Below are 12,351 nucleotides of genomic sequence, written 5' to 3' on the forward strand. Positions count from 1 at the left end.
AAAATGTGTGTGTGTGTGTGTGTGTGTGTGTGTGTGTGTGTGTGTGTGTGTGTGTGTGTGTGTGTGTGTGTGTGTGTGTGTGTGTGTGTGTGTGTGTGTGTGTGTGTGTGTGTGTGTGTGTGTGTGTGTTTGTGTGTGTGTGTGTGCGTGTGTGTGTGTGTGTGGATGCGACACAACTAACTGCAACCCGCTTTTTATTTGTGACAGTGATGCTCCAGGTTTGACAGAGCTGCAGGTGTCAGTTTAAAATGTGAAGATGTCAGGTTCAAACACTGATGACATCTATTAAACAAGACAAGAGGCAAAGAATTAAACAGAGACAGAATTCAATTTGGACTCCATATACTGAGGAGAGTCGCCCGGACATTGTATCCTTCTACAATCTCCAGCAGGCTCTGCCAAAAGATTGCACTCCTTCTTTATTTGACTTTCTCCCCCCCTCCCCCCCCCGACCACAGCTGCTTCCAGAGGGAAGTGGGTCGTAAACAGCGTTGCCTTTGGTTACCGAACAGTTCAAAAGGAGAGGTTGTAAAATAGTTCAAAAAGAGTTCCATAAAATAGTTCAAAAAGAGTTCGTAAAATACTTCAAAAAGAGTTCGTCTGGAAATTGGGCAGTTCCTTGGTTCTCTCCGTTCTGAAGTCCTTGGGCCAGAACAACATCCTTCTGTTGATTACCATACATGAGAGAAAACAGAAACACCCTCATCTTGCTTCTACCTCTTTAGGACCAGCCTTTCTAAATATATAAAGATTTGTATTTACAACATTAATAATATATACATACTATGCAAATATAAAAAAGCTTGTTGTGAAAAATTTATTGGAATTTCACAAGAAAAACATCAAAGTTTCACAAGAAAAGCAGTGTTATAATAAAATTTGTGATTTTACTCAACGCATGACAAACTTTTACAAGAAAAACGGAACATTTGTGCAGTGTTATGATAAAAGTGGGAATTTTACTCAATAACAGTCGCAATTTTACGAGAAAAGCTTAAAATTTTGACAGTTTTACGTAATTTTACTTAAAAAAAAGTCAAGAAAACCTTAAGATTTTGGCAATATTATAATAATAATCGGAATTTTACTCTGCAAAATTATGACAAAAGTCATCATTTGACCGAAAACATGTCACTATTTTGCAAGAACAACTGAAAAATTGGCAATATTGTGATAAAAGTCAGGATTTCATTTGACAAATGTCACCATTTTGCCGTAAAAAGTAATGTTTTTACATAAAAAAGTAATAATTTTACGAGAAAATATTGCAATATTACAGAAACAGAAAGAATATGAGAAATTGTTCCCAAAAAAAAAAGTCGACACATTGTGAGAAAAAGACTCCTTTTAGTTCACTTTTTTGGTTTTTAATCTTTTGTTTGTAATAGGTTTTTAATCTTTATTATTTATTTCAAGTTATTAGAGTATGACTCTATGTACATTTATTTGTTTATACATTTTGGCCAAAGGAGGCACATTTCAATTTCTTACACACACTTGTTATCACATATGTTGGCCAGAGGGGGAGCACTTCAAATTTTTACACACACTTGTTATTTCATATGTTGAGCACTTTTAAAACTGACACAGTCAATTTGAAAAATCCCTCCTTTTTTGGACCACCCTCATTTTGATAGATTTCACCACCAGGGGTCCACCTACTCAGTGGCCTGGTGGTTAGAGTGTTCGCCCTGAGATGGGTAGGTTGTGAGTTCAAACCCCAGCCGAGTCATACCAAAGACTATCAAAAGGGGAGCCATTACCTCCCTGCTTGGCACTCAGCATCAAGGGTTGGAATTGGGGGGTTGAATCACCAAAAATGATTCCCGGGCACGGCCATTGCTGCTGCTCACTTCTCCCCTCACCTCCCAGGGGGTGATCAAGGGTGACGGTCAAATACAGGGAATAATTTCGCCACACCTAGTGTGTGTGTGACAATCATTGGTACTTTAACTAACTTTTAACTTTATTTTCAAGGCAAAACAGGAAGTACGTTACCAACTCGCAGTGAGCGAACTTGTCCAAAAGATGGCGCCATAGCACAAACAATGACGCACCATTTCAGTGTCTTTGCTTGGGTTTAATGAAAACTATTGAACACAAAACATTAATGTGATTTTGCGGAAGAAGAAAAAATCCATATAATTTAGCTGCAAATTTCAAAGTGTAGGAAAAAAAGTAGCCGTCTGTAGTCCGGAATTTATTTATGGTATGTGTAGTTTGCACTTTGATGCCTGCTGAAGTGACCAGACATGACACTCAACCCCCCCCCCCCCCCCCCCCCCCCCAAAATCATAGTCGAATTGTAAAGTAAAAATCTGTACCAGACAGACAGACAGCAGCTTTATTTTGTCCATTCTTAACATGTACAAGACACATAAGAACGGAAATTACATTTTGGGCACAGTCCCGCTAAGAGCAGACATACGTTACAGGGGGACAAGACGGGACCGCCAACGGATCAGCCACTTACAGCGCTCCTTAAAAAGGTGGGAAAAAGGTGACATTGGGAAAGGGGGAAGAGTAAAAAAAATATCAGTAAAATATCACACCAACTCGCAACAGAGGAGGGGGGAGTTGGGACCGTGGAGGCCGGCTGCCGCTATAAAGCGCTACTCAGCCCTCACCAAGAGGCGAGACAGACAAAGAGTCCTTTTAACCGCGTTGTGGCTTCCTCCCTCTGCAGTTCGCAAACAGGAGATCATCAAGATCACGGAGCAGCTGATCGAGGCCATCAACAACGGAGACTTTGAGGCTTACGCGTGAGTCCTGTTCAGTTCAGGTGTTTACACCCCAGGTGCATGTTTTTGGAGGTGGGAGGGGCCTATCCCCAGGTGCATGTCTTTGGAGGTGAGAGGGGCCTATCCCCAGGTGCATGTTTTTGGGTGTGGGAGGGGCCTATCCCCAGGTGCATGTTTTTGGGGGTGAGAGGGGCCTATCCCCAGGTGCATGTCTTTGGATGTGGGAGGGGCCTATCCCCAGGTGCATGTCTTTGGAGGTGAGAGGGGCCTATCCCCAGGTGCATGTCTTTGGAGGTGGGAGGGGCCTATCCCCAGGTGCATGTCTTTGGAGGTGGGAGGGGCCTATCCCCAGGTGCATGTCTTTGGAGGTGGGAGGGGCCTATCACCATAGCATAGCTGAATTCGAAAAATGGATACAGATTAAAAATAATTGTATCAAATAAAACAAATCATGTATATATGCTGTATGTATATATTTATATACATATATATATACACAGTACAGGCCAAAAGTTTGGACACACCTTCTTATTGAATGTGTTTTCTTTATTTTCATGACTATTTACATTGTAGATTGTCACATGGAAACTATAAATGAACACATGTGGAGTTACGGTATGTACTTAACACAAAAAGGTGAAACAACTGAAAACATGTTTTATATTCTAGTTTCTTCAAAATCGGCATCAGAAATACTTTATTAATCCCTGAGGGGAAATTTTAAAAATTAAAATTTTCAGCACAATCCTATTCAAGATCAGACAAACATTACAGGGAGACAGAACAGGATCAAACATTACAGGGAGACAGAACAGGATCAAACATTACAGGGAGACAGAACAGGGTCAAACATTACAGGGAGACAGAACAGGATCAAACATTACAGGGAGACAGAACAGGATCGCTGACGGGTCTGCCAACTTCCGGCGCCCCTTACAAAAAAGGTGAGAAACAGGTAATAAATAAATAGGGGGGGTTAGAAAAAAATAAAAAATAAATAGCCACCCTTTGCTCTGATTACTGTTTTGCACACTCTTGGCATTCTCTCCATGGGCTTTTTTTTGTGAAGTAGATAAGTCCACATGTGTTCAATCATAGTTTTGATGCCTTCAGTGACAATCTACAATGTAAATAGTAGAGATGTCCGATAATGGCTTTTTTGCCGATATTCCGATATTGTCCAACTCTTCGATATCAAGCAATACCGATATATACAGTCGTGGAATTAACACCTTATTATTATGCCTAATTTTTTTGTGATGCATTAAACAATGTAACAAGGTTTTCTGAAATAAATCAACTCAAGTTATGGGGGGAAAAAAATGCCAACATGGCACTGCCATATTTATTATTGAAGTCACAAAGTGCATTATTTTTTTTAACATGCCTCAAAACAGCAGCTTGGAATTTGGGACATGCTCTCCCTGAGAGAGCATGAGGAGGTTGAGGTGGGCGGGGTTGGGAGGGGGGGGTATATTGTAGCGTCCCGGAAGAGTTAGTGCTGCAAGGGGTTCTGGGTATTTGTTGTGTGTTGTGTTTATGTTGTGTTACGGTGCGGATGTTCTCCCAAAATGTGTTTGTCATTCTTGTTTGGTGTGGGTTCACAGTGTGGCGCATATTTGTAGCAGTGTTAAAGTTGTTTATACGTCCACCCTCAGTGTGACCTGTATGGCTGTTGACCAAGTATGCCTTGCATTCACTTGTGTGTGTGTGAAAAGCCGTAGATATTATGTGACAGTGCCTTTAAGGCAGGGGTGTCCAAACTTTTTCCACTGAGCACACGGAAAAATTCAAGCATGTGGGGGCCATTTTGATATTTTTCATTTTCAAACCATAACAAAATATATGCATTTTTTATTTATTTTACCTTTAGGGGTCCCGGGGACCATAAAGGGTCTCAGTCATTAAACTGTTAAAAATAAGTCAAATTATTATTATTTTTTTAATAATTTAACGCTTACAGTAAATCTCTATATCAACTTCAAGTTGATATAAAGTAATACAAATTTTAAAAAATGTTTTATGGCTTTTCTGTCAAAAACAACTTAGTTTTTTTATAGTAAAACTGAAATAAGCAGTATTTAGTCATTAGAGCCCTAAAAGATCAATAATGCAGGACACCATTGATTTTAATTATTTCATATTTTTGAGTAATCACAGTGAAAAGATAAATTTAAAAAAAATCACTAAATATATTTGGGATCCAAAAGTTTCCCCACTCATGAAGTGATACATTTTTATTAGTTGTTTTTACTTTCAACACTTAAATTACGAGATCAACTTCAGATATATCTGTCCATTTTACGTTTGAACTATTATTTTGTTTGTTTTATGCGCTTTTGTCAAAGAAAACGTTGATGTTTTTATATGGCAACCACACAATATATGCAATATTTACCACATAAAACATTTTAAAGTGAAATATTTGAAGTAATTGGAGCCTTGAAAATAATTCATTATAACATGGATTTTTTTGTCTTTTTTTTTTTTTTGAGCAATGGCAGAAAAAGAAAAATGAAGAAAGACAAAAGAAGAAAAAAACAGCCTGCATGGCAGCTTTTGTATCAACATTGCAACTTTTTCTCGTTAGATTTCACCTCATTCCACTTTTTTTAATGTTCTTTTTTATTTTTACAATAGTATTTCCAGAATGTGTGGCGGGCCGGTAAACAATTAGCTGCGGGCCGCAAATGGCCCCCGGGCCGCACTTTGGACCCCCCCCCCCTGGTTTAAAGTTTATTGGTGCTCTGTACTTCTCCCTACGTCCGTGTACACAGCGGCGTTTTAAAAACTCATACATTTTACTTTTTGAAACCGATACCGATAATTTCCGATATTACATTTTAAAGCATTTATCGGCCAATAATATCAGCAGTCCGATATTATCGACATCTCTAGTAAATAGTCATGAAAATAAAGAAAAGGCATTGAAAGGAGAAGGTGTGTCCAAACTTTTGACCTGTACCGTACATGGTATCGGTATCTAAATGGGTATCGGCCGATCTCCCTCAGGGATGATGGTAATGGGCCACATAAAACCTTGATCGGAACATCCAAAGTTTAAAAGCCGCCTTTCCTTCTTCTTTCTGTCTCCTGATTGTGTCATCTTCAGCAAGATCTGCGACCCCGGCTTGACCTGCTTTGAGCCCGAGGCTCTGGGCAACTTGGTGGAGGGGATGGACTTCCACCGCTTCTACTTTGACAACCGTAAGACTCCGCCCCTCGGCCTGTCCGCCCATGTTGTTGTAAGGCGTGATGCTAACTCCTCTCTCTGCCCGCCGTTCAGTTTTGGCCAAAAACCGCAAGTCCATCCACACCACCATCCTCAACCCGCACGTGCACCTGTTGGGCGAGGACGGCGCCTGCATCGCGTACATCCGCCTCACGCAGTTTGTGGACGAGCAGGCGCAGCCACGCTCCAGCCAGTCGGAGGAAACCCGCGTGTGGCACCGCCGGGACGCCAAGTGGCAGAACATCCACTTTCACTGCTCGGGCGCCCCCGCCACACCACTGCAATTAGGTACACTAACTAGCTAACTAGTTGGTTAGTTTGATGATTGGCTCGTAGAGCTGGTTATTGTGGGAAGCAGATCAGAATCATATCCATATTTAAGTATTACTTCTTTCTAAACTCCTATAGTCATATAAAGAATAGCTAGTATTCTTCCTTCTTTTGAGTCTCATAGTAAGGTGTCGGCCTTCTAGATTGGAATGTGTCAGAGTAGAGATAACTCGGAGTAGTCTAAACAAAGGGAGTTTGAGGGAAGACCGATCTGGACCGGGCTGGGTAACGCTGGTGTACTGGGTTGGTCTCAGGTTTGTCCTCTAAGCTTGGAGAATAACCCACAAAATACCAACTTCTGCCTGGTGATTGAATATAAACATCAGCTTATTGCCATAAAAAGAATCTGGGAGAGACTAGCAATTTGAATTCCCCATTGGAAGAATGCTGGTCAACGCAACATTATCCATTAGCTTACTTTCTCTGTTTATTGGTTGGTTAGTCGCACATTCACTATGGCCACTAGTGAAATAGTTAGTTAGTGTGCTTTTATTTTGTGCTTTTTAACCAGTTAGTTGGTTGGTTAGAACGTGTGTTTTAGTAAGTTGACAGTCAGGGTGAGTTAGTTAGAACATTTAGTTTTACCATGTAAATTGTAAATGCAAATCAGTAGACAGTTAACACATGTATTGTAGTAAATAGGCAGCCAGTGTGACTCTAGTTAGTTAGTTAGTTAGTTAGTTAGTTGGTTAGAACATGTGTTTTAGTACGTTGGCAGTCAGGGTGAGTTAGTTAGAACATTTAGTTTTACCATGTAAATTGTAAATGCAAATCAATAGACAGTTAACACATGTATTGTAGTAAGTAGGCCGCCAGTGTGACTCTAGTTAGTTAGCTGGTTGGTTAGAACATGTGTTTTAGTAAATATGCTGTCAATGTGACTAGTTTGCAAGTGTTTTGCTCTATAACTAGACTGTGACTCAGTTAGTTACTTAGTCAGCAGATGTTTGAGTAGTGAGCAAGTTAGTTAGTTAGTGTGCTTTTATTTTGTGCATTTTAACCAGTTAGTTGGTTGGTTAGAACATGTGTTTTAGTACATTGACAGTCAGGGTGAGTTAGTTAGAACATTTTGTTTTACCATGTCAATTGTAAATGCAAATCAGTAGACAGTTAACAAATGTGTTGTAGTAAGTAGGCAGCCAGTGTGACTAGTTAGTTGGTTGGTTGGTTGGTTGGTTGGTTGGTTGGTTGGTTGGTTGGTTGGTTGGTTAGAACATGTGTTTTAGTAAGTTAATCGGTCAGGATGAGTTAGTTAGAACATTTAGTTTTACCATGTAAATTGTAAATGCAAATCCGTAGACAGTTAACAAATGTATTGTAGTAAGTAGGCAGCCAGTGTGACTCTAGTTAGTTAGTTAGTTTGTTGGTTAGAACATGTGTTTTAGTAAGTTGACAGCCAGGGTGAGTTAGTTAGAACATTTAGTTTTACCATGTAAATTGTAAATGCAAATCAGTAGACAGTTAACACATGTATTGTAGTAAGTAGGCAGCCAGTGTGACTCTAGTTAGTTAGTTAGTACGTTAGTTGGTTAGAACATGTGTTTTAGTACGGTTAACAGTCAGGGTGAGTTAGTTAGAACATTTAGTTTTACCATGTAAATTGTAAATGCAAATCAGTAGACAGTTAACACATGTATTGTAGTAAGTAGGCAGCCAGTGTGACTCTAGTTAGTTAGTTAGTTAGTTAGTTAGTTAGTTAGTTAGTTGGTTAGAACATGTGTTTTAGTAAGTTGACAGTCTAGGTGAGTTAGTTAGAACATTTAGTTTTACCATGTAAATTGTAAATGCAAATCAGTAGACAGTTAACAAATGTATTGTAGTAAGCAGGCAGCCAGTGCGACTCTAGTTAGTTAGTTAGTTAGTTAGTTGGTTAGAACATGTGTTTTAGTATGTTGACAGTCAGGGTGAGTTAGTTAGAACATTTAGTTTTACCATGTCAATTGTAAATGCAAATCAGTAGACAGTTAACACATGTGTTGTAGTAAGTAGGCAGCCAGAGTGACTCTAGTTAGTTAGTTTGTTAATTATTTAGTTAGTTAGTTGGTTAGAACATGTGTTTTAGTAAGTTGACAGTCAGGGTGAGTTAGTTAGAACATTTAGTTTTACCATGTCAATTGTAAATGCAAATCAGTAGTATTGTAGTAAGTAGGCAGCAAGTGTGACTCTAGTTAGTTAGTTAGTTAAAATGTGTGTTAGTCAGTATGCAGCCAGTGTGACTTAGTTAGCGAGTGTTTTACTACTTAACCAAACTGTGACTCAGTTAGGACATTAGTTACTTATCAGCAGATGTTGTGTTCCAGTAAATATGTAGCCTGTGTGACTTAAGTTAGTTAGCAAGTGTCTTTTAGTAAGTAGGCATCCAGTGTGACCTAGTTAGTTAATTACTAAGTTTCTTAGTCGGCATAGGTTTCAGCAGTGAACATGTTAGTTAGTTAGTTGGTCAGTTAGTTAGTTCATAAGTACATTTGTTTTAGTAAGATTGCAGCCAGTGTGACTTGGTTAGTGTGTTTTACTACTTAACCAAACTGTGACTCAGTTAGTTCATTAGTTACTTATCAGCAGATGTTGTGTTCCAGTAAATATGTAGCCTGTGTGACTTAGTTAGTTAGCAAGTGTCTTTTAGTAAGTAGGCATCCAGTGTGACTTAGTTAGTTAATCACTAAGCTTCTTAGTCAGCATAGGTTTGAGCAGTGAACATGTTAGTTTGTTAGTTAGTCGGTTACTTAGTTAGTTGGTTAGATAGTTAGTACATTTGTAGTAATATTTTAGCCAGTGTGACTTGGTAAGTGTGTTTTACTAATATGCACCAAGTGTTAGTTAGTTAGTTATTAAATGTGTTCAGTAAGTATACAGTCTGTGTAACTTAGTTAATTAGTGACATTTTAGTAGTTACTAAGCTAGGTAGTTAATGCAGTTGTTTTAGTAAGAATGCAACCTGTGTTAGTTAGTTGGATAGATAGTTGGTTAGTTAGTCAGTCAGTCAGTTAGTTAGTTAGTGACGTGAAGTGAAGTGATTTATATTTATATAGCGCTTTTGACTCCAAGCGCTTTTACATGGTGAACAAGTTACCTAGTTAGTTAGTTAGTTAGTTAGTGTGTACATGTGTTTTAGTTAGTAGGCAGCCAGTGTGACTTGTTTAGTGAATTAGTAAGTTACTTAGTCAGCATATGTGTATTGTGAATACACAGTGTGAGTGAGTTAGTTATCTAGTGAATGTGTAATTAGTAAGTAGACAGCCAATTTAAATGTATTTTAGTTTTTAGGCAGCCACTGTGACTTAGTATTAGTTTGTGAGGTAATTATCGAGTTACTTAGTTGCCACATGTTTGTGTTAGACAGTTTTAGTTAGTTAGTTAGTTAATTTGTTAACAAACTAACTAGTTAGTTGGACTACCAATCCGTCGTTGACCTTGCATGATACAGGAAGTGAGTTGGGAGCAGCCAGAGAGCGACTAGTAAGTAGTTCCTTTGAAGAAAATATGTTTTCCTTTTCTTTCTCCAGATGTTCGTCCTCCATCTTGTGTGTGAGGTGGAGGAAGAGGAGGAGGAGGAAGAAGAGGAGGAGGAGGAGGAGGTGACAAGCACCATGCTGGAACTTGAAGCACATGCCAGGCGGGCACCACCATGGACCACTACCACTACCACCACCACCCACTAGAGGGCGTGCTGGCTCCTTGGTGATTCTTTCTTCCTGTGCTCTCCGTCTTTCTCTTTTTTCTTTGTGTGGTGTCACAGCACTGAATAATAATATTACTATTACTATTACTACTACTAGTACTAGTACACACCTCATGTGTACCATGGAACTTATTAGTGATGCCAGTGGGTTCTAGTTCAAGGATTTTTGTCCACCTTTTTAAGGAAGCATGCCCCCCCCCCCCCCCTGTTGATTACAATGGCTGTTTTTTATGGTTGATATTTGGTGGAAAAAATGATTGTTTTTGTATTTGGCTTCTCTGTCAGCTGTGATACCTGCGCCCACTCTCATATCTCACCTTTGGCTACTTTTTAAATCATTTCTTGTTTTTTGTTGTTGTTGTTGTTGTTGGACTGTTTTTTTTTGTTTTTGTTTGTTTTTTTGTCAAGGGGGCGGGGTCACGCGTGGCGAGCGTGAGTGCGTCTTCTCACTCGAACAAGCCAGGTGGTTAAAAGTGCCAAACGTGCCGGACGGGAAGTGAAGACATGACAAGGAAGGAGTTCAAACCTTGAAAGTAGAACGATAGGAAATCAAGTCCGGGGAATTTTGGTCTGTTCCGGGGTCAAACTTGCTACCCTGTATAGACTCGGACAAACTTTATTCATCCACGAGGGAAATTGTTCCACGCAGTAGCTCAGTTACAAAGGATGGAAAGTGTAAGGATGGAAAGGATAATGCAGGTGTAAAGTAGACTAAAAATGTAGCCTTAGTAGCAATATAAAATATAACACTGATGGCATCTATTAAACAAGACAAGAGGCAAAGAATTAAACCGAGACAGAATTCAATTTGGACTCAATTACAGATGTTCGATAATATCGTATTATCGGCCGATAAATGCGTTAAAATGTAATATCGGAAATTATCGGTATCGTTTTTTTTTTATTATCGGTATCGTTTTTTTTGTTTGTTTGTTTTTATTAAGTCAACATAAAAAACACAACATACACTTACAATTAGTGCACCAACCCCAAAAAAACTCCCTCGCCCCATTTACACTCATTCACACAAAAGGGTTGTTTCTTTCTGTTATTAATATTCTGCTTCCTACATTATATATCAATATATATCAATACAGTCTGCAAGGGATACAGTCCGTAAGCACACATGATTGTGTGTGCTGCTGCTCCACTAATAGTACTAACCTTTAACAGTTCATTTGACTCATTTTCATTCATTACTAGTTTCTATGTAACTGTTTTTATATTGTTTTACTTTCTTTTTTATTCAAGAAAATGTTTTTAATTTATTTATCTTATTTTATTTTATTAATATTTTTTTAAAGTACCTTATCTTCACCATACCTGGTTGTCCAAATTAGGCATAATAATGTGTTAATTCCACAACTGTATATATCGGTATCGGTAATTAAAAAGTTGGACAATATCGGATATCGGCAAAAAAGCCATTATCGGACATCCCTAGACTCCATATATTGAGGAGAGTCGCCCGGACATTGTATCCTTCTACAACCTCCAGCACGCTCTGCCCAAAGATTGAACTCCTCCTCCTTTATTTGACTTTCTCCCCCCCACCTGACCACAGCTGCTTCCAGAGGGAAGTGGGTCGTAAACAGCGTTGCCTTTGGTTACCGAACACTTCAAAAGAAGAGGTCGTAAAATAATTCAAAAAGAGTTCCATAAAGTAGTTCAAAAAGAGTCCGTAAAATACCTCAAAAAGAGTTCGTCTGGAAATTGGGCAGATCCTTGGTTCTCTCCGCTTTGAAGTCCTTGGGCCAGAACAACATCCTTCTGTTGATTACCATACATGAGAGAACACCATCTTGCCCCCCCCCCCCCCCCCCCCCCCCCCACAGTGGAGTTTTACGAGCCTTACTCTTGGTAGGTTTCAAAAGACAGCCTTTTGTCTTCTTGTCAGGAACAAAATGTAATACAAAGTTTTTGTGATACTTTAGAAACAATTAGTCTTACAATATTTACATAATATATGTACAGTATATGATATATTATATGTTTATATCATATGTACAATATTACAGTATATGTAATTATTAGGGATGTCCGATAATATCGGCCTGCCGATATTATCGGCCGATAAATGCGTTAAAATGTAATATCGGAAATTATCGGTATCGGTTTTTTTATTATCTGTATCGTTTTGTTTTTTTTTATTTTGTTTTTTTTAATTAAATCAACATACCCTCCGCCCCGTAATTTTTTTCTTTTTTTTGATTTTATTTTTTTTTTTTTCTTTCATTTTCTTTCTGTTATCAATATTCTGGTTCCTACATTATATATCAATATATATCAATACAGTCTGCAAGGGATACAGTCCGTAAGCACACATGATTGTGCGTGCTGCTGGTCCACTAATAGTACTAACCTTTAAC

General features: G+C 38.8%; 1 protein-coding gene across 17 annotated transcripts in view; it reads left to right on the forward strand.

Annotated features, from left to right (window-relative positions):
- The window catches only part of LOC133632149 (calcium/calmodulin-dependent protein kinase type II subunit beta-like), a 231,670-nt gene extending 219,889 nt beyond the window's left edge, over positions 1-11,781 (forward strand). For all 17 annotated transcript variants that reach the window (XM_062024415.1, XM_062024398.1, XM_062024401.1 and 14 more), the window contains 4 exons: positions 2,687-2,762; positions 5,854-5,948; positions 6,028-6,261; positions 9,807-11,781. In XM_062024415.1, the coding sequence (XP_061880399.1) occupies positions 2,687-2,762; positions 5,854-5,948; positions 6,028-6,261; positions 9,807-9,832 (431 nt within the window). In that variant the 3' untranslated portion in view covers positions 9,833-11,781. The remainder of the gene's footprint in view (positions 1-2,686; positions 2,763-5,853; positions 5,949-6,027; positions 6,262-9,806) is intronic.
- The last annotated feature ends 570 nt before the right edge of the window (positions 11,782-12,351 follow it).

The sequence above is a fragment of the Entelurus aequoreus genome, linkage group LG17 (assembly GCF_033978785.1).
Source record: "Entelurus aequoreus isolate RoL-2023_Sb linkage group LG17, RoL_Eaeq_v1.1, whole genome shotgun sequence".
NCBI classification, from domain to species: Eukaryota; Metazoa; Chordata; class Actinopteri; order Syngnathiformes; family Syngnathidae; genus Entelurus; species Entelurus aequoreus.